Source organism: Podarcis melisellensis, assembly GCF_964234715.1.
Source record: "Podarcis melisellensis genome assembly, chromosome: 16".
NCBI classification, from domain to species: domain Eukaryota; kingdom Metazoa; phylum Chordata; class Lepidosauria; order Squamata; family Lacertidae; genus Podarcis; species Podarcis melisellensis.
Window position 1 is genome coordinate 37,650,698 of NC_138533.1, and position 22,625 is coordinate 37,673,322.

Consider the following 22,625-nt stretch of genomic DNA (forward strand, 5'->3'; position numbering starts at 1 on the left):
ATCAGATATGACCGTAAGAGAAATGCCATTGGAATTGCGGTATGAGTGTTTGATGCATTCCCTCCCCAAATTCAGTTGACCCCATCTCATGTTGGCCTTGTACTCCCATAAAGAATGAGGCATGACTTTGTTTTTGAGGATTTATTTCAACAGCCAATTTTATTGTATAAAACTAAAACATCTTTATGTGAACTAATTCCCAACCATTCCTGATCCTATATGAGCATAAAAACTTATGCCTCAAATTTTGAGCAAGCTGAGGGGCAAAACCAAAATTAACTAGATTGACTGTGCCACGCGAATTATGATCATCTCTTCCCAGCACAGAGGTTTTGAGACACTGAGTGGTTGAATGGGTCAGATTATGGGAAATATTCCAAGAGGTGCTTTTGGTTTTGGGGGTTTTATTTTAAAATTAGGGTATGGATTCTGTCTGTTTTAAATGCCCTCTCCCCATCTTCAGGTACTTGAAAATTTCTCATACAGTACTTGAAAATTAGATCCTCTTCTTGTTCACTAAGCCAACATGTAAGACGATCCAGATTTTCACAAGGTTTCAACTGAATAAACCAACCTCTTTCCAGGGATTTGTTTTTCACTGAGCTGAGCAGACATGTCTGCCCACTGAAATGAAATATCACTCAACTCCAGAGCTCGATCACACTTAGAGGCTGATTTTGTCTCTCTAAGTCTTACATCATAGAATCCACACCAAATTTCTGCCTTTAGTAAACAGATCTTGAAATCAAAATGGCATCAATTTCTCAATTGACTAATCCAATATATGGTCCCTATATCTTGCATTTTCCATTGATCTGGTTAATGGAGAATGCATATGGGAGAAATTATAGCAAACAGGTGTAAAAGGTGGGTGGCTGTACTTAATTATAAAGATGCAACAAGACTTCTGTAAAAGTTCATATAGCACACTCTTTGGAATGGTCAAGTAGTACTCCAGCTTTTGGGTGTGGATGACAAAAATGTTTTCAGGCTCTATTGTTTAATGTGAATGAAAACAATATTAGTATCACCTCATACTGTACATTTGTAGACCAGTATATCTGAGGGATAGACCAGTTTCACTCTTGCTGTATGGTGAAGAAGTAGTTCTTATGTCTTCCTCACAAGTGACTTGTGTGGTATAAGAGATTTTATATCTTGTCATTCATCCAAATGTTTAATGTTGGTAAAAAAACAGAGTATGATTTCTAGAAAACATCAGTGACAACATATGAATGGAATCAAATTGCCGAAATAAAGTTTGTTAAGGGAAGCCCTGTTCGGGGGAAGTTTTTAAGGTTTGATGTCATATTGTGTTTAATTTGTTGAAAGCCGCCCACTTTTGAAACTGTTTTTGCAGGTCTTTGGACCATAATAAAGAATGTATGCATGCACTAAGCATCTTTGTTGGGAGTATCTAAGAAAGTGTTGTGTCTTGGAAAAGTAAACCAAAAGTCCCCTTTGAATTAACTGGTCATTTATTTGACTCTTTCCTTTTGTTTAACAATTCATTCTTCAAAGGTCTGGCAGATTTTTGCATGATACCTTATCAGGGCTGGCCCAGGTTGTTTTGCCATGTGAGGCAAAAGAGAAAATGCCACCCCCTGCCACCCCCTCTTCCTCTGCAGCCCCTGCCTCATTGTGAAGGTGGCAGGGTAGCCAAAGGAGGTGCAGCAGGTGGGCCTGGATGAAAGCCGGATCCAGTCCTCTTTATCTTAAGCTGAATTGACGTACATGGCGCCTTTCCATCACGCAGAACAACATTTAGCTACTACAACCCACAAACTCAAATGGGAACACGTGAACACAGAACAATTCATTCTCACTAATGGGAGTGCTTTCCTTGGAGTAGTTAAAAGAATTTCCAAAAGACAATAAAGGCAGTCTGACTCTTTTAAATGACTGTCCAGGTAAAAATGAGTAAATTCCTAGAAATAACCAGCTTTTCATTTCCCCCCTCAGATATGGATGCTTGTATCAAATGTCCCAAAGACCAGTATCCCAGCAAGGACCACAGTCAATGCATTCCCAAAGTTCTAAGCTTCCTCTCTTACACAGAAAACTTAGGGATTATCCTGGCTACTTTGGCCAATTCTTTCTCTTTCATCACAATTCTAGTGCTGGGAAGTTTTATGAAACGCAGGGACACACCCATAGGCAAGGCCAATAACCGAACCCTGACTTACATCCTCCTTGTTTCCCTTCCTCTTTGCTTCTTCTCCGCTTTGCTCTTCATTGGACAGCCAGGAGAAGGGAACTGCCTTCTACGCCAAATGGTCTTTGGCATCATCTTCTCTGTGGCTCTTTCTTGTGTCTTGGAAAAGACCGTAATGGTGGTTCTGGCATTCATGGCAACCAAATTCAATTGTCCTCGTCTGCACCTTCATTCAAGCTGGCATTTGTATCCTGGAGAGCCAGTGTGGTGTAGTGGTTAAGAGCGGTAGATTCGTAATCTGGGGAACCGGGTTCGTGTTTCCGCTCCTCCACCTGCAGCTGCTGGGTGACCTTGGGCCAGTCACACTTCTCTGAAGTCTCTCAGCCCCACTCACCCCACAGAGTGTTTGTTGTGGGGGAGGAAGGGAAAGGAGAATGTTAGCCGCTTTGAGACTCCTGAAGGGGAGTGATAAAGCGGGATATCAAATCCAAACTCTTCTTCTTCTGTGGTTAAGTACTTTGCCTCCATTCCCAAATTCAGACATGCACTCATTGAATGGGAAAATAATCTTGGAATGTAATGAGGGTTCAGCAACCATGTTTTACTGTGTCATTGGCTATATGGGCTCCCTGGCCATAATCAGCTTTGTTGTGGCTTTTCCTGCCAGGAAATTACCTGACAGTTTCGATGAGGCCAAATGTATCACTTAGAGCATGTTGGTGTTTTGCAGTGTTTGGTTGTCCTTTGTGTCAACCTACCTGAGCATCAAAGGAAAATACATGATGGCCGTGGAAATCTTCTCCATCTTGGCCTCCAGTGCTGGATTACTGGGTTGCATCTTTTCTCCTAAATGCTACATAATTTTATTCAGGCCTGATCTGAACAGTAGAGAGCAAATAATGACCAGAAAATGTGAGAAGATGTAAGTTCATCTGTTTATTATGCTCACTTAAAAATTCACTGGAAAGTCCACATCATGAGATTTTTAGTATTAGTGCTTTAATAGAACGAGATCATTGCTCAAATGTAGCCTTCTTGTGAGTACAGTTGTACTGGACAAACATTATCACAAGTCAATGCCTGTTTTGATTTGGCTTACATAAATAAATGTAAACTTGACTTTGGCTATCAATAAATTGAGGATTATGAAAACATAGTAGTGCTGGTATCTATTTTGACCAGTGAAATTGGGAATTGTAGTTCATATTCAAGAACTTTTGTCGGGATCTTGGTCTCCATGTTGAGTTGTCTTCTCTACTTGGGCATGAGACTATATAACAGGGAGCAGCAAATAAGGAAAAAGAAAAGAGGATAACCACAATAAAACAATAGTTGCAAAATTCAGACAAAATATCCTAGGAGCTTTGTATTGAATGATGCCACTTCAGAGGCCAAAAACACGCTTGGGAAATTATAATCATTCCTATCATTGTCAAAATTACTGTTTTCTGTTTTGTGACACAAAACAGAGCCTGTAAGAAAAATCAACAATAAGCATATTGAAAAACCTATATAATTCCTGTGTTATTCAGAACTGGATCTAGGGATATGTAGGGTATTTTCATTCTTCTGCATACCCACTTTTCCATTGATTTTTAACAAATAAAGTATGCTGTGAGTATCCTGGTTCCTCATATATTCTCCTGCTTGCCCTGTTTATTTTCTGCTTCCCAGATCCTTACTGTGGAAAACTGAACCTTATTGACCAGTATAGAATAGCACACATGCCCTGTAATTTGCATACCCATCTTTTTGGGAAACAGGCTGAGAATTCACAAGTTTGCATTTGGATTCCTTTGCTCACCCCAGCAAAATTACTGATGCCTGCCCTGCAGAGACACATATTAAGTTGTTTAGAAATAAATTTTAAAAATTCACTCATCCTTAGAGGATAAAGGGGGAAGATAAAGAAAATACGCTGTTTCGGGAAATTAACAATGGACAAGGAGGTGAAATGAAATAAAGGAGCAGGATACTGGTACCCAGATTCCCTTAATAGCCATGCTGCAAATCTGTGTAGCAGCAACACCGTCTACCATTCAAGGAAGGCTGTAGAAAAGCTGAAAAACAGCCACATTGAATTCTGCAACTGGAATCATGGGAAAACAGTTTTGGAAGGGGCGTTTCATCAACAGGATCTTGCTTGTGGTGATGTTGCTGCTCGTTCTACCATGTCATACAGTATGCAGTGCACATTCTATTAATTGCAGCATATTTGATGATCTCCTCCCTATTCCTCATGAATTTTACCAGCCAGGAGGCATTGTCATTGGTGAGATTGTTTCTCAAGTATTACTCCTCTCTAATATGCTCTCTTTCATGGAACAGCCTGCCCAGATCACGATTGAAGAACCTATGTAAGGCATCAATATTTTTCACACAATTTGAAATATGTATGAATTATAATTATTCAGAACATATCCTTAAGGAATGATGTGCTTTATGGAGGTTTTAATGTAAATGAAGTGACGCTTGGTTTGTTAATATGTGTGTGATACCTTCTACAATATCTTGTTCGGCATAAACTGCTAGTGTGTTTCCTCCAGAAATCTTACAGAAATGAATGGATCATGTGCATTTCTGTATCGCAGCTGGAGCAAGACCCTCTCATAGCATCTATTTGCTTCTGATGTGGTTATCTGGCAAGGAGCATTTGTCTTCTTTCTGGTTGTCATTTGTTCATACTACATTTTAAATTTATTTCCAAACTGCTAGAAGTCCTATTCCTTTTTAAATGAGTGGCAAAATGAGGAAACCTTAAAACCAGTGCTATTTTTCTAGAAAAAGAGGTGCCAGAACTCATCATAAGCGCCTTGTTCTCTTATAATGGCAATGGCGCCCACCTGAGAGGTGCCAGAACTGAGTTCCAGTGAGTTCTGGCAGAAAAATCTTGCTTAAAACTATTTCATTTCTGCTCTCGCTACACTTTGTTGTCTTACATCCTTGATCTTCATCTCAGCCCTTCCCTTGCCATTTCAGACTTCAGGTATTTCTGACATTTGGTTTCATATTGTTATATTTTAGAGAAATAAATATGTTTCTTATTCCTGTTTTAATACATCTAATTTGCAAAGCTTACTCTCTCACATCATACAGGGAGAAACATAGGGCTATTGATGCAATACTGAACAGACTTTGGAGGGGCAAAGCAAACCTAACCCTCTTATGGAAGTATTGTTAGATAGGCCAATACTGTATTTACAAAAGAAACTTGTCCCTATTTCTTGTTCATACTTTTTTATTTAGAATCATAGAATTGTAAAGTTATTAAATCATATTAAATACGATACTGCCCTTCCCCCCTTTTTCTTAAAGAAAGGTGATTTGTGAATTGACTCCAGTGCAATACAATAGTATCTGTGGAAAGGATTTCATTGTACTTTCCACCTGTAATATTTTATTAAGCATTAAAAAGTCCTGGAACTGTATGAGTATTTAGATAATTGACTGGATAAATATTTATTTCAGAGGTCTTATTTTTATAGTTTGGTATATAATCTTGTGCAGTTATAAACTACAGTTTAATCCTAGAAACCTGCAGAGATGTGATGATGAAGTCCACAGGTTGTTGTTGTTGTTATAGCTGTGGTTTTATTAAACAGCTGCTAATTGTCTTGCAGATCAGTGCCAAAGAACTACCAGCACGTTCTGGCCTTAGCATTTGCTGTCAAAGAAATCAATGAGAATCCCAGCATCTTACCCAATATCTCTCTGGGGTTTCGTATCCTCAATAGCTACTATACTGCAAGGATGACCTACAAGGCCACCCTCAGCCTGCTCTCCACAGAACATAGGTTTGTCCCCAACTTCAAATGTGACAACCAAAACAATCTGATAGCTTTCATTGGTGGATGTATCTCTGAAGTCTCTGCCAACATGGCCATCATTTCAGCAATCCACAAGACTCCACAGGTAAGTCGTGTGCATGAGGGCATGGAGGTTTCACAAGTATTGTACACCATCTTGGTTTCAGGAAACTCTCTGACAGTGTTTGCCATGATTTTTAGTTACTGAATGAGAGAAATATGGGCTAGATGATTATACAATCTGATGGATAAAGAACTTGTAGGACAACAAAACACATGGATAGCTTATCGTCAGAGTTGGGGGATATTGCAAGTGGGATACTTCAGGGCTTTGTTTGGAAGGTCTTGTTTCTCAAAATATTTATTGATCACTAAGACAAAAGGGTGGAGAGAATCCTTACCAATTTGGAGGTGACAAAAGCCTGTGGGGGATAGATAACACTTCAGAAGACAGGAAAAGAAATCACAATAATAATATTATAATAATAAACCTTTATTGTCACTACATCACCTGTGTACAGTGAAATTAAACAAGCCCCCCTCCCCCACACACATACACTCAGTCCTGTTCACACTCTGTGTGCTTGTTCGAAGTCAATTGCACCACTATTATTTCTCCATTCAGCAGCCCAACAGCCCACAGATAAAAACTGTTCTTTAACCTGTTGGTGTGGCTGACTATACTTCTGTATCTCCTGCCTGAAGGTAGGAGATTAAAGAGGTGCTGGCCGGGGTGTGAGTCATTCCAAAAAAATTCCTCGCTCTTCCGAGGCAGCGGTCTCCTGCGATGTCATCTAGCGAACTCAGGAGACATCCCATGATACCATGTGCTGTATTCACCACCCTCTGTAGGGACTTTCTGTCCGTGGCTGTCAAACCAGCGTACCACACTGTAATACAGTATGAAAGGACACTTTCTATTGTGGACCAGTAGAAAGGGATCATCAATTTTTGTTTGACATTGTTTTTCGCAAGACCCTGGTGAAATGGAGTCTCTGTTGGGCCTTCATGATGCCAAACAGAACCTGCTTACTCTCACGACATATTTTAAGTAACTCCAATTCTCTCAGCAAGAGATAAGCCACACCAGGAAATCTTCACTGAGTCCCAAAGCCTTCAAGCTGGTCGAGAACCCTACAGGAATCTCCCAGTTGCATCTGTCTGCAATGTCCCCAAACACACAACTCAGATATTACTTCTCCAGGTTCTGGAAACAGGGAGTGGAAGTGATTGATTAGTGTAGCTGAGGCTCTGATGGGACAGTGTAGGGAGCTCAGACAAACAGCCCAGTGGGGCATTTTTGTGACAGCAGCCTTCCTAAACTGCTGCCTGAGACAAGAGGCTCAATGTGGCTCATTACCAAAGATAGTCAGGTTCTCATGCAGGATCACCCCATCTGAATTTTCACAGGACATTGTATGAGATGGACTACAGAACTATTTTCTAATAAGTAAATCTATGATGTAAATGCTTATAACCCATCTGAAAAATGCTTATTAATTTTATTTCAGCTGACTTATGGATCATTTCTGCCACTAAAAGGTGTCAAAAAGTCCTTCCCATTTTTGTATCAGATGGTCCCAAATGAAGTCCACCAGTACACAGGGATTGTGCGATTACTTCAGCATTTTAAGTGGACATGGATTGGGCTTTGGGCTGTGGAAGATGACAGAGGGGACAGGTTTTTAAAGACAATGGTCCCAATCCTTTCCCCTAATGGCATCTGTTATGCCTACATAGTAAGAATACCAAAATGGAATTATGTGGATGAAATGATAGACTTTGCTTTACAGCATTTAGGAACCTATGCAATGGTCTTTGAGGATAACCCAACTGTGTTCATTGTTTATGGAGAACCTCCATCCTTCCAGGTTCTGAGAATGTTGATATTTGTATCACCCTTCTTCTTTTTTCCAACTCTGGGCAAAGTGTGGATTATTACATCCCACTGGGATTTTGCATCACACTCTATACAGAAGAATTGGGAGGTACAAGCATTTCACGGTTCCATATCCATCACAGTCCACTCAAATCAGCCATCAGGATTCCAAGGGTTCATTCAGAAGCTGAGCCCTTTCTGGGCAAAACGAGATGGCTTTATCCAGGAGTTCTGGAAACAGGCATTTGGCTGTTTATTAAAAATGTCTGAAGTGTCAGAGGAGGGAAATGAAAATGAAATCATCTGCACTGGAGAGGAGAAGCTGGAGAGCCTTCCTGGAATTCTGTTTGAAATGGACATGACTGGCCACAGCTACAATGTCTACAATGCTGTCTATGCTGTGGCGCATGCTTTGAACGCCATCTACAAATCCATATCCAAACACAGAGGATTGGAAGAAAGGGTCAGACTGACATTTCACAGAGTGCAATCATGGCAGGTAATTAGAAAGCAATACTTTAAAATTATAGAGTTCTAGAATTGTAGAGATGGAAGGGGTCCTCAGGGTCATCTTGCAGGGTGTTGGACTAGATAACCCTTGGGGTCCCTTCCAACTCTACAAATATATGATTCTATGATTGATTGATTGATTGATTGATTGATTGATTGACTGATTGATATTCACAAGTAGCCACCTACATAAACCAGATGACAACTATAAGGACAACTTTGGGAAGTTCACTAAAGTAATCTTAGCACTATGTTGTCTCGTTATTCATTGCTCTTTCAATCGAGGTTCATCATTATCTGAGGAGCATCATATTCAATAATAGTGCTGCTGAGAATGTACACTTTGATGAAAATGGAGAACTGGTTGCAGGTTTTGATATTACAAACTGGGTGATGTTCCCCAATGGTTCAGTGGTTAGAGTAAAGATTGGAAGATTAGAACCTCGGGTTCTTCCAGGCAAAGAGTTAACCATTCATGATGACCAGATTGTGTGGCATCCACATTTTAATCAGGTGAGACGTGCCAGAAAGAAAAGTTTTGGCCACTTTAACTTTCTGTTTTGCTTTTTAGCTGCTAGATTATTCAGTTACAGATAGGTAGCTGTGTTGGTCTGCCATAGTCAAAACAAAAAAAATTCCTTCCAGTAGCACCTTAAAGACCAACTAAGTTAGTTCTTGGTATGAGCTTTCGTGTGCATGCACACGAAAGCTCATACCAAGAACTAACTTAGTTGGTCTTTAAGGTGCTACTGGAAGGAATTTTTTTTTTGTTTAGATTATTCAGGATAGTAATATTTTATATACATTATTAAGTATAATTGTTTAATTTACACTGAAATGGAGAATGCCTGTGTGTATTGCAAAAAGAGTTTAACTGGAAGATCGCACTAAAGCTAAAGAAAAGCAAGAAGAGCTCTCTGAGCTCCTCGATGGCTTGATAATTAAATGTGATTGCTCTCTGGCAGCTCTGATGAGATATTTAACTTTAGATCACATGGGAGGCGATTGAATTGCAAATTTGCCATCTTGGAAGGGTGGTGGCTTGAGTCTTTGTTCCCAGGCTCTGTGTGGGTAAAGGTGTGTAAAACTGTTTCCTGGAGGGAGAGCAAACAGCTGCAGGCAAAATGGAGGCTGTAAGAAGAGAGAGAGAGACCTTTGCTTATACAGTGGTACCTTGTGTTATGGATGGGATCCGTTCCTGAGGCCTGTCCGAAACAGGAAATGCCCACAACTCGAGGGGCTGCATCTGTGCTTCTGCCTGTGCTGCCAATTTAGTGCTTCTGCCTGTGCGCGAGTGGTGAAACCCGGAAGTAACCCATTCTGGTATTTCCGTGTTGCCGCGGGACATAACGCGAAAAGACGCAACATGAAGTGGACGCAACACAAGTGTAGGTCTGTTTTGAATTATCTTTTATTTCTTATAAGATTCTGAGTCTGTGGGGATATGCACCAGATATGGAATTATTTAGATGTTTCTTTTTGTTCTTGTAATGGTTCTAGGGGTTGCTCGTGTGTACCTTGCCGCCACTCCTGGCTAGGTTACCTGGTTGTACCCTTTCTGTCTGGACAGCCCTTCACTTCATGGCTGTCTCAGTCGCTGGCAGAATCCGTCAGTGGGCGTTTCTTGAACTTCTTCCAGCAAAGAAGTTCTTTGACACCAAGTCTCCTCCTACTCTCCCTGCGCGGAAGTCTTCTGCGCAGGGAGGGTGTGGGCAACGGAGGACCCGTGCTCTCCCTGCTGGTCTCTGGTGAAGAGTCCTGGAGCCTCCTCTCCGATTCCCCCATCTGCCCCCCTTCTCCACTAGTGCTACGCTGATTTCCTTCCCCAGCAGATGAGCTGCCTCTCTCCCTACTAGGACCCTCTCCGGCATCCCTATGGAGCCTTCCCTCCGCCTCTAGCTCCGATGGCAGTTCCCTGACAGTTCTGTTCTGAAGAAAGTTCTGAATAAATTTTATTAGATCATTTTGTAGAAAGTTCTGCAAGTAAAGTTTTAAATAATATATAATGGGTCTGGAAAATGTTTCTTTCGAAAAGGTTTTATGCATCCAATCGCTTCAAGCTGCACAATATAATATCTGCTATGCACCTTACACGGTTCTTTTAGGAATTGGGCCAAATGGTTTATTTTCCCAACATAATTCTCTTTGTAGAGCTGAATGAATGAAGAGCACTAATCCAAGTCCCTTTACATTATTCTGTGCAGGTGCTGCCCCTTTCTGTGTGCAATGACAACTGCCATCCTGGCTACAGCAGGAAAAAGAAGGAAGGAGAGAAATTTTGCTGTTATGACTGTGCTCCATGTCCAGAAGGAATGATATCTGGCCGGAAGGGTAGGCAACAATTGTGTATTGTGATATCATTCATCTTCTGTAACATATCGTATTTGCTTTGAGAATTCACATCCCTTGAACATACAACCCAAACACAAGAACACTCTTCCTTGTGTTATTTCCAGGAGCTGGTATTCAGATGCCTATTGCCTCATTGATACCCCTATTCTGTATTTATTTGTCCAATCCTCTTTTAAAGCCATCCAAATTGATGACCAGTTGCTCTTGGAGGAAACTGATTTTCTACATTGATTTCAATCAGAGTTTATATCAAAAATATCAAAAACCATCATCAACAGCAAACTCTTGCACTAAATTAGATTATTAGAATTATGCAGCTCAACCTATAGAAATATTCAAACAGCTCTTTGTTGTTTTCAGATATGGATGCCTGTGTCAAATGTCCAGAAGACCAATATCCAAACAAGGACCAAACTAGATGCATTGCTAAGGTTCTAAGTTACCTCTCTTACAAGGAAGATTTAGGGATCATCTTAGCTACCTTGACTATTGCTTTCTCATTGATCACAGTTTTAGTCCTTGGGATTTTTATCAAGCACAGGGAGACTCCAATCGTTAAAGCCAACAACCGGACACTCACCTACACCCTCCTCATCTCCCTCCTCCTTTGCTTCCTCAGCTCCTTACTCTTTATTGGAAAGCCTGGGAAAGCGATCTGCCTCCTCCGACAAACAGTGTTTGGTGCCATATTCTCTGTGGCTCTTTCCAGCATTTTAGCAAAAACCATCATGGTGGTGATGGCATTTATGGCAACCAAGCCAGGTTCTACAATAAGAAAATGGGTGGGGAGAAGATTGACAAATTCCATAATCTTTTCCTGTTCCTTTCTTCAATTTGACATATGTACTCTTTGGCTAAGTACTTTCCCTCCATTCCCAGACACAGACATGCACTCAGTGAATGAGGAGATTATACTGGAATGTAATGAAGGTTCCACTGCCATGTTTTATTTGGTCTTGGGCTATATGAGTTTCCTAGCCATTATCAGCCTCGTGGTGGCTTTCCTTGCCAGGAAATTACCTGACAGTTTCAATGAAGCCAAATTTATCACTTTCAGCATGTTGGTGTTTTGTAGTGTTTGGTTATCCTTTGTTCCAACCTACCTGAGCACCAAAGGAAAATACATGGTGGCTGTGGAGATATTCTCCATCTTGTCCTCCAGTTTTGGGTTACTGGCCTGCATTTTTTCCCCTAAATGCTACATCATTCTTCTGCGACCTGAGCTGAACAACAGGGAGCAATTAGTAAGGAAAATAAGATGAAGGCATATGTCCACCTCTTCATTCTGAAAATGTCATGTATATCATATTCTCACACTCTGGCCTGCTGGGTTGCATTTTCCCCTCTAAATGCTGCATCGTTGTGCCGGGGCCCAGTTGAATAACTGAGAATAAATAATATATCCTAGAGAAAATAAACTATATGAATAAACATTGCCATGAAATTTATTGTGTCCGTTTCGTCATTCTGCATATATATAGGGCTTTTGTTCTGCCGGAACTCACTGAAACTGAGTTCCAGCATCTCTTTGGTGAGTTCTGGCACCTCTGTAGTATTGCAGTGCCAGTCACAAGCACGACGCTCAGGGCTGTGGGATGGAGGAGGAGGGTAGCATGGCGGTCAGGGCTGTGTGGCGGAGTCAGTGGGCAGCATAGCAATTGGGGCGGCAGGGCGGAGGTGGAAGGCAGTCAGGTGAAGAAGATAAGTTTTCCCCTTCAAAAAGAGCTCAACAACTTGGGTTGGTTGATCCTTCTAAAAAAAGTCAACAAGTTCCAGCACCTTTTTTCCCTAGAAACAATGCCCTGCATATATGTATATTATATATACAGGGGGGGGGGGAATATTTGACCCCCTGCTAAATTTGCCCATTTGCCCCCTGACGAAGAAATGACCAGTACATAATTTTAATGCTAGGTTTATTGTAGCTGTGAGAGATAGAATGACAACAGGAAAAACCCCAGAACCCCATGTTGCTCTGCCATGTTCGCCTCACCCCCAGAGCACTAATGGGGTTTATTTGTTTATTTTATTTTATTTACACCAGCATAAATTAATCTACTTTAAATTATCCAGGATGAGCTCTGGATGAATCAGGATGAAGAACTTGCACTGGTGTATTTCCAGCTGAGCAATCATGGACAACTTTTCAGATCAGCCTCAGCACCTGAAAACTGGTGTCATGGTCTGGGTTACAGGCAGTCGGAGTCGTGGCTTGGTACGTTGGGACCTGGGTAGAGGTCGGGAAGCAGGAATCAGTAGTTCAGGGTCAGCAGTCCAGGGGTCAGGAAGCCAAGAGTCCAAGGGTCAGGATACCAGGAGTCAGGAAGCCGAAGCACAGCTAGGTGGGCAGCGTGTTGCTGTGGCAAAGAGCCAGAGGGAAATCCTGGTCTTATATACCCCTCTCAGCCCTTGCCACCAGGTGCTACAAGTCTTCTGTCAAGCCTCACCTGTGCGGCAAACTCAGGAAGGCCCCAATCCTGGGAAGCCCTTCCAGTCACAAGGCCCGGCTCCTGCACACACTCCTGACAACTGATAAGTGGCCAATATATATCCTATTTCTAAAAAGGTTTCTGTTTGGTCATTATTTTTAGTTTTTTCAATGTGTGTGTGCATGCAAGCACATGTGTGAACACTTGCAAATGTCAATGTGGCAACAGAAAGTGTGAATCATAGGACTTTCAGAAAAATTGACCAAGGAAGCTCAGGCTTTAGCTGGAAAGAGAGATGAGGATGATTTCAAACAGGCATTGAATCTTTTTATTGCATATTGAAGGGCACATCACTCAACACTGGCAACCACCGGATTCACACTTGTTGTTGTTTAGTCATTTAGTCGTGTCCGACTCTTCGTGACCCCCTGGACCAGAGCACACCAGGCACTCCTGTCTTCCACTGCCTCCCGCAGTTTGGTCAAACTCATGCTGGTAGCTTCGAGAACACCATCCAACCATCTCGTCCTCTGTCGTCCCCTTCTCCTTGTGCCCTCCATCTTTCCCAACATCAGGATCTTTTCCAGAGAGTCTTCTCTTCTTGGCCAAAGTATTGGAGCCTCAGCTTCACGATCTGTCCTTCCAGTGAGCACTCAGGGCTGATATCCTTAAGAATGGATAGGTTTGATCTTCTTGCAGTCTATGGGACTCTCAAGAGTCTCCTCCAGCACCATAATTCAAAAGCATCAAGTCTTCGTTGATCAGCCTTCTTTATGGTCCAGCTCTCACTTCCATACATCACTAGGATTCACACTTAGAGCTCAGGAATAATGTTTCCCATTTTAACCATTATATATGGGGAGGGGAGAGGGATATCTGTTGTGGGAGGGGATAAATTTATGTGTACTTTATTTATTTCTTTTTAACTATTAGATGTTCTTTCTTGTTCAGCTCAGGTCTCACCACAATGATGTAGCATTTAGGGGTAAAGATGCAGCCCAGTAACCCAGCACTGGAAGCCAGTATGGAGAAGATCTCCACCACCACCATGTCTTTTCCTCTTGTGCTCAGGTAAGTTGGAATGAAGGTCAGCCAAACACTGCAGAAGACCAACATGCTGAAGGTGATGAACTTAGCTTCATTAAAGCTGTCAGGTAACTTCCTGGCTACGAAAGCTACAGTGAAACAAACAATGGCCAGGAAGCCCATAAACCCCAAGACACAGTAGAACATCGTGACTGACCCTTCATTACATAAGAGTACAATTTGATCCATCATTGCATGTGTATCTCTATCTGGAAAGGGGGGAAACATCGCCAGCCAGAGAGCACAGATCCCCACTTGGATGTTTGAGCAGGACAGAATGATGGAATAAGCCGATCGTTTCCCCACCCATTTCCTCATCTTAGATCCTGGTTTGGTGGCCATGAAGGCTAAAAGCACAGATGCAGTTTTGGCCAGGATACTAGAGATGGACACACAGAAGATGATACCAAAAGCAGTTTGTCGGAGAAGGCAAGTCACCTTATTAGGTTTTCCAATGAACATCAAGGAGCAGAGGAAGCAGAAGAGGAGGGAGATGAGGAGAATGTAGGTGAGACTTCTGTTGTTGGCTTTGACTATGGCAGTGTCCCGGTGCTTAATGAAGATGCTGAGCACCACAGCTGTGAGCAGAGACAACAGTAGTGCAGAGGAAGTTGAAACAATGGCCAAAGTGTCACCAAATGCCAGGAAGTTTGGCATCTTAGGAATGCATTGATCCTGGCCTCTGTTTGGATATTGGTCTTCCGGACAACTGACACATGTTTCTTCATCTGAAAAAGAATGCATGATAATGTAAGAACCAGAATGATTCATGCTCAAGAACAGAAGCCTACCTTGTGTTTTTACTCATGGAGTGTTTCAAATTCTTCTGCCCAAAGTGCATCAAGTAGAAATGTCATGAATCATATCTGGTTTGAAATATAGTTTTCTCCTGGTGTTCAACAAAGTTAGTCTTAAAATAAAAAGCACTGTTAAGTGAAATGATACAACCATTCTGGCAGTAGTTCAAAACTGTAGAAGTCAACAAAGAAGGGTGTATTGGGACTGTCACATTGAACTCTCCCCAAACTGCCTCATTTTCATTTTTAAAAAAACCCCCAACAGTCTGATTCATCTCCTGATGTTTTATTTCATAGCCATCTAGTCTGACTTTCATAGTTTTAATAAGATGTACAAAACACACTTTGCTTTCAAAGTATCTGAAAATTATTTATTATTATTCTCAATAAAGAAAAATTTAAGTAGACATGGAAATAACTGAAGTATGTGCTGTATGCCCCAGACTCAAATTATGGTCGGGAAGGAAGTGATTTTGCAATCAGTGTTTATTTAGGGACAAGAGGAAAGTCTGACTAAGGGTCATTTTTGCTGCACAGAAAAAGAGATCACAGGATGCAAATAGAAATAACACCAGATTCAAAATGCATAGAACATAGACTAAATATGAATTGGAGATAAAAATCAAAAAATTGTTGATAATTAATCTAATTTCTAATAATATTTTAATTCAAAATGATTCTTAATATTATGTTGAAATAGTAAGGCTTCAGATAAGCATTGGGAACAGTATGCCTGGGGTTGAAATGTGATTCCCCATCCCTTTCTTGACCTTGGGACTCTGTCCAGGCCATGCTCCTTGCCCCAGTCCTTTTGTGTGGCTGGAATGTGTTGTCGAACTGTGATGCTGCCTCTTTCTTGTGTAGTTGGCCAATTGACAGGTGCCTGGCATAGTTTGTGTGCAAAGCTAGGCATTTAATATAGCCTGAAATTAACGCACGGTGCATAGATCATAACCATTTGACTACTGTCTCTGTCCCTACCCAACAGTAGCCTGTTTTCCTAGAAGGTTGAATTTGGGCTGAAGAAGTATCTCCCAAGCCTTAAAATATTACAAGCCCACATTTTGATTTCAAGAAGCCATGTATTTCTTCTTCTTGTTTCCTTTTTTCCTTTTGGACCTAAATATTCTGGGTTGTTTTCAATATAGTGTTCAGAAGATCATTCCATCACTGCAAGCATGACTTCTTGTCCAACAGAATAATCTCCCTCTGCTCTCCCTGCACACTGTTCAAGGGGGATCCAGACCTCCAGATCAATTTTTGGGGAGAGTTCAGGGGGCAAATGGGGACAGAAGAGGGGGAAGTTTCCTTGCACTTGTGGCAATCTATGCTTCCACTACCACAATGATTTAGTTGAATATGACTCTCCTCTTATATCCCATAGTATCCCTATACTTCCTTTTCTTGTCAATGTATTATGTCCTTCCTGTTCTTGTACACATAACAAGTTCCCATCTTTCCTCCAATGGGTATGGCAATCAGTTCATATTCCTATACTCCTACCTACATTGTGGTGCTCAAAATCTTTTCCAAAAACTCTCAGTGTATGCATGATGTTGCATGCCTAACTCACCGACAGAAAACTAAGAGACTTAGAGAGTGATTAAATTGGTAGGCCTTCCCTGTCATATCAATGTGAGGGCTATGAAGGGTAAAACTAGCCATGATCTCTGGTGCAGGGATGGTTGACTGGAAAAGACGGAGAAGGAAGACCAAACCTCCACTTCATTGTTCTGACAGGGACTGGTACTAGAAGGTGGGAGTTTCTTTTTACGTTCAGGTTAAACCCATTGTAGATGCCTCCAGAGATGTTTACAAAATAGTTGTTCATTGGAAACCCCAGAAATCTCTCAAGCTCTTCATTTTTGAGTATGACTTCAAACATCATCTTTGGTCTTTGTTCCACAATTACAGCTACTCAAAGTTCCATTCATGCATTCAAGATCATGAGTCCAATGCCTGTGCTATCACAGATATCTGAGAACTTAATGTATCATTCACTGAGCTGTCGATATATTCCTTGGTATGATTATAACAAAATATCAATTAGATTGTTGTGTCTATGTAAAAGTGGGGATCCATGCATAATGCCATAATTTAAAAATGGCCACTATGTTAATGAGAATGAACTTGCAAAATAGTGGCCCACATTTTACTTTGATAAAATGCATCGCTTGATCTTTTACGACATAGCATATCCTACCCTTCTCATTTGAGATCATCCCATCAGGACAAGGAGCACAAGCATAGCAGCAAAAGGTCTTCCCCTCCTTCTTTTTCTTCCCATAACCAGGGCGGCAGATGTCATTACATACTGAAAGAGGTGGCACCTGCCCAAATATATAGGAACAGTTGAATTCATCTTTTGTTCATATTGTATCAGATAAACGACCAGCAAACAGGAGGGCAAGTGATACAGAATGCAAAAGCTGTAAGTACACAGGTATACAATAAGTAGTAGGAATATCTGCTCAGTTAAGTATCATACAAAGACAGATTCAAATTTGCATACTTAGCCTGATCAGTGAATCAAATAGTTTAACATTCAATCTTGCATCATTAACTAGAGATTTGCCTCAGGGATTTCACAAAGTCACTAAACAGTCAGTATTATGCATTATCTGAAAGCCAAGGACTCTCTTTGGTTAAAGATGTAATGCCTCTAAATATTGCATTTTTCATCATAATGGTTTATTTAAGAATCAGTTATGCGTGTATAGGAAAAGGTAGTTCATAAAATGATGCCTTGCCTTCAGTGAAATATTCAACCTCCATATATCAATTTACCCTCTAATAAAACATTTCATCCTGTTTGTATTACAGTGATACCTTGATTTACAACCATAATCCGTTGCGGAGGTCCAGTTGTAAACCAAAACAGCTTGTAACCCTAGGCGTGTTTTCGCCAATGGGGCCTCCAAAAAAAAAATTGGTTGTAATTCAAAAACATTTTGAACTGATTGGTTCAAAATTGGGAAAGGAGTACGACAAGGCTGTATATTATCTCCTCACCTGAGTCAAGCCTCGGTGCCATTCAATTCTGTCCTCATCAATGGTGAGCCCTTTGCCAGGAGGATCCAGCCTCCCTACTTGGACTCTGACATACGATTTATTTGGGAACGTGACCAAGTTTGTAATGTCAAATCCGGCTGCTAATTCTCCATGCTCATCCAGTGCAATTTCATCTCCAGCAGTGTTGTTGAATGAGATCTTGTGAAGGATTGAGTGGAGCTGGGTGGAAAGAGAACGAGGAGCTGAAGGTCATTTTCCTATATGGCTACAAGTCATTACAATTCATCATGGATAGTAATCTACTTGCAGAAGCAGCAAGTAGAAAATCATGAAAAGGTATAAAATTCAACTGTGGTGGGTGCTGCAGAGTACTTGCAAAATGATACATGGCGTAGAAATAAATCTGGAAAATCATGGTTATATGGGATCAGTATTTGGATGAAGACTCAGGAAAACTGAGAAAATAAAAGCTTGATAGAAATATCCTGTAGATCAGGAACCTGGCTGGTCACACCATGGATATTGGATCCAGGAAATTGTCCAGAACCTATATAAGGACAGTTGACATTGGAGATGAGGAAACATTACCTGCCAGGGCTCCACATTCTGAGGAACCATTCTGTTGCTGGACTCCCTTGCACTGCCTTTCAGCCCAGCTGACTGCAAGATATGCAAGGCATGGGCCAAAGCATAGGCGGCGTTATAAATGCTGTAGCTGTGGCCAGTCATGCTCATTTCAAAATAAGGGGCAGGAAGGCTCTCTAGCATCTCCTCTCCAGTACATCTGCCGTAGATGAATGCAGACACAGCTGATGAGTTGGATAATGAACAACTGAATGCTTGCTCCCAGAAATATTTGATAAATCCATCTTCATTTTCCCATGAAGGATTTACAAGCTGAAGAAACTTTTGGAAGTCTTCTATTTCCTTTGAATGAATTGTGAAGGAGATAGCGCCATGGAACATGTGCCTGTCCATATCAGTAATCGTCTGAATGGGGTATAATGTGAAATCTATTTGGGCTGTTGTAATCCACACTTTTGCTGTAGAGAGCCTCTTATTTTGCAGAAATAGTATTTGACTTATCTTGATTCCCCCTATAACTGCTCCCAACCATGTAATAGAGGCACTTTCTCCATATATAACAACTGCATTGGCGTTGCTCTGCATGAATACTGGCAAAGTACTTTGTTTGTGGTAGAGCATCTCCTGTATGCTGTCAGAGAGGCGCAGGTGCGTTTGAGCTCTTTCTGTGAATGCTGAACAGATTCCATTCTGCAAAAGCATTTCCTCCATGGTCTGTAGGAATCGGTCTCCACCTTCATTATCTATAGCATAGAGCCCAACCCATTTCCACTTGAAGTGCAGAAGTAACTGAATAATTCCTCTGTATTGCAGGGCTTCACTGGGTACCATGCGGTAAAAGGAAGGGAACTTGATTTGATTCTTCACTGCTGGCTCAAATGAGCCATATGAAATCTTAAAAAAAAAGTAAGAGTTAGAAGAAGAGATAATTATTTCCCCAGATTTCAAATTAGTGCAATTCTATACAGGCAGTGGCATTCTATACAGCAGTGGAACAGACTTCCACAAGAGGTGGTGGACTTTCCTTCCCCCGAGGGTTTTAAGCAGAGGTTGGGTGGTCATCTGTCATGGATGCTTCAGCAGAGATTCCTGTATTGCAGGGGGTTTGACTGGATGACCCTTGGGGTCCCTTCAAACTCTAAGATTCTATGATTCTATGCCCAATTTCCTTCTGTTCGGACAGGTTCCTCCACCTTTTACTCACACTAAGAAAACTACACAACCCTCTTAATGTAGACATTCCTGACACTCTTGACAATTTTGGTCAACATACACTCTAAATAGCAACACCCTAGAGGTCCCAGGCCCTAAAGAAGTCAGATTAGCATCAACCAGAGCCAGGGCTTTTTCAACACTGGCTCCGGCCTGGTGGAATGCTCTGCCTCATGAGACCAGGGCCCTGCGGGATCTGATTTCTTTCCGCAGAGCCTGTAAGACAGAGTTGTTCCGCCTGGCCTTTGGCTTGGAATTAACTTGATCCCCTCCCCCTCTATCCTTTTTCCTTTCTCCTTCTGTGATAGAACTCCCATTTGGGGACTTCCCTGGCTTTTTTTCTGGCCCATGTAGGACCAGTCTACAATCTGCTTTCCAGCAGACGTCAAAGGAATGAGTGTATGCAGAGGAAAGGCAGAGAGAAGGGGGGTTCTTCTGGCTTTGAGGTTCTAGGGTTCTTGAGATGGTGCTACTGTAATTCCCCAAGGTGAACAGGCCCTCTCCTTCTATCACACCTCAAACAATTCTCCTCTCTACAAACGAAACACAAATCATTTTAAACCTACACACCTCTCATGCACATCATTGAATAGTAATGAATGCAAATTTCAGTTCATTCTTCTTCTTCCCATCACATCGTTCTAGCTTTACACTTCATCAAATTACTGCTGGAAAGAGTAGAAAAGTGAATTATGGGGGAGGTGAGAGGAAAGCCTCTGAGCTCCAGTACTCAGATCCTACCTGTGGAATCTTGAAAAGACCCAAGATATCTGCCATGCAGGAAGAGGTATCAGAACTAAGTCCTCCAATTACTCCTATTACATTTTCCTGGGTGCCACATTTGTAGTTAGGGACAAACTGGTGTGATTTAAAGAGCAAGTCCAAAGTGGTGCGGTAAGTCCTCCTTGAATCAGTATAGCTGTCGTAGATGTGGAACCCGAGGGTGACATTGGGCAAGATCCTGGGATTCTCATTGATCTCATCAACAGCAAACACCAGGGCAAGGATGTGTTGGTAGAACTTGGTTACCATGCTGCAGATAAAGGGACTTGCTGTTTCATGGTGGAATCAAGGCTTGTGCTTCAAAAGATTGTCTCACAGTCTTATAGCCACAACAACCTATATCTCAGTCCCCCCCCTCAGGAGCTCAAGATCCCTTCTCCAGTTAATCCCTACAACAGCCCAGGGATGTAGGTTAGGCTGAGAGGCAGGCACTGGCCCAAGGTCACCCAGTGGAGATTCTAACCTTGGTCTCCCATGTCCCAGTCAGACACTCGCCACTACACCACACTGGCTCTCAGTGGTTTTAGACTTGTGCTTCCACCACAATTTCTGTGCAATGAGCTAGCCTAGCTTGGATGCAATAAGTCCCTGCCAATGAGTGAAGTACGAACTTTGGGCTGAGGGCCTCACACCCATTCCTATCAAATGCTGTGCAGGATGAAACCAGTCCACATCTCCCCTATTCAGGAAGGCCAGTTGTGGAGCCTGCAGCAGCTTCTCCCCTGGGGGGCTGAGGCTTTCTGAGACTGTCTTCTTTCTTCTCCATGATATGTGATATTTTCATTCCCCTTCCTGTACTTTGGGCAGGTATAGAAAAGTAAGAAGGCTAAAAAGCATTTAACAGGGTAGGATGGACTGTCCTGAGAGGTATTTAGTGGGTGAAGGAGACAGAAGGGACTGTGACAGGTAAGGACAGTCCCCTTCTTCCTCCCTCCCTCCCTCCATCGACTTTTCCTTTCCTGATCTCCCACTCCCACACATACCAGTCACTCATTCTGAAACCTCCCAATGACTGCCCAATCCTATGCATGTTTACTCATACATAAGTCCCACTATTTACAGCAAAGCTTATGCTCAGGTAATGTATACAGAATTGCAGCAGTATTCTTGAGGGCTGGGGGTCATTCACCTGCTATGTTTCTTCTTTCAAATTTCATTTGGCTACAGAGAATAATTAATAGATTGACCATTGGTTTGACTCAATTTAAGGCAGCTTTCTATCATCCTCTCTTGAAACATGAGATGTGGCTCCAATTTGTCATCTCTCCAAAATAATGTGGACAAATATGTTTGAATGGGTGGAAATATTGGTGCAATAGAAAGCTTCCTCACCTGTCCCCTTCTAAAATGGGCAGACTGAGCACCTATGTACCAGAGCCAGAATAGAGAGCAAATAGATAATATAAGGCTAATATTTCCAAATGTCCAATTACCAGTACAATCACAGCCTAATTACACATATGTTGGAGAATGTCCTTTTCTCAACCTTTAATATTTCTTTTAAAAACCAAATTAAAAAAGCAATTATTCCTGCAGATATACAGAACTTCTCAATTAAAAATAAAAAACTTTTGCTTACAGTGGGAACTTAATCAGGGAGTGTTGAGGAGGGTATTGGTTGAAGGAAACTTTGGAGAACACAGGATTTGACAGCTGAGACACTATCCCACTGATGAGGAAATCACCCGACTGGTGCCACTCATGTGGAACATCTTCGGGATTATTTCTGGTGCACTTAACAGCATGCACATAGCACACCATGTTCGGAAGCAGCAGAATCAGAAGCAGCAGCATCCCAATACATGTGCAAATTCCTCTCTCTTGTGTATAAAACAAGCCACTGCCCTGATTGACAGATGGTTTAGATTGCTGAAGACTCTGGGAATGTAATTCTCACATGGACTTATTACCTTTGCCTAGCCATTAAGCTCAGCAGTTTTTCAGAGGTGTGTCTTGAATTCTAATTGAAAACACAAAATTCAGACTTGCCCTACACATGGGGGTGGGTGGAGGAATTAT

At 41.7% G+C, this 22,625-nt stretch overlaps 2 protein-coding genes across 2 annotated transcripts; one reads left to right on the forward strand and one right to left on the reverse strand.

Moving 5' to 3' along the window:
- Nucleotides 1-7: 7 nt before the first annotated feature.
- On the forward strand, nt 8-11,964 carry LOC309358905 (vomeronasal type-2 receptor 26-like; the record flags this gene model as incomplete). Its single annotated transcript, XM_081892171.1, has 7 exons — nt 8-39; nt 4,366-4,512; nt 5,776-6,067; nt 7,473-8,339; nt 8,636-8,863; nt 10,555-10,681; nt 11,063-11,964. 7 exons carry the CDS (start codon nt 8-10, stop codon nt 11,962-11,964), a joined length of 2,595 nt encoding a protein of 864 aa, XP_081748297.1.
- Nucleotides 11,965-14,043: 2,079 nt separating this feature from the next.
- On the reverse strand, nt 14,044-15,296 carry LOC309358906 (vomeronasal type-2 receptor 26-like; the record flags this gene model as incomplete). Its single annotated transcript, XM_081892172.1, has 1 exon — nt 14,044-15,296. The coding sequence occupies exon 1, from the start codon at nt 14,986-14,988 to the stop codon at nt 14,044-14,046; it is 945 nt and encodes a 314-aa protein (XP_081748298.1). The 5' UTR covers nt 14,989-15,296.
- Between the last annotated feature and the right edge of the window lie 7,329 nt (nt 15,297-22,625).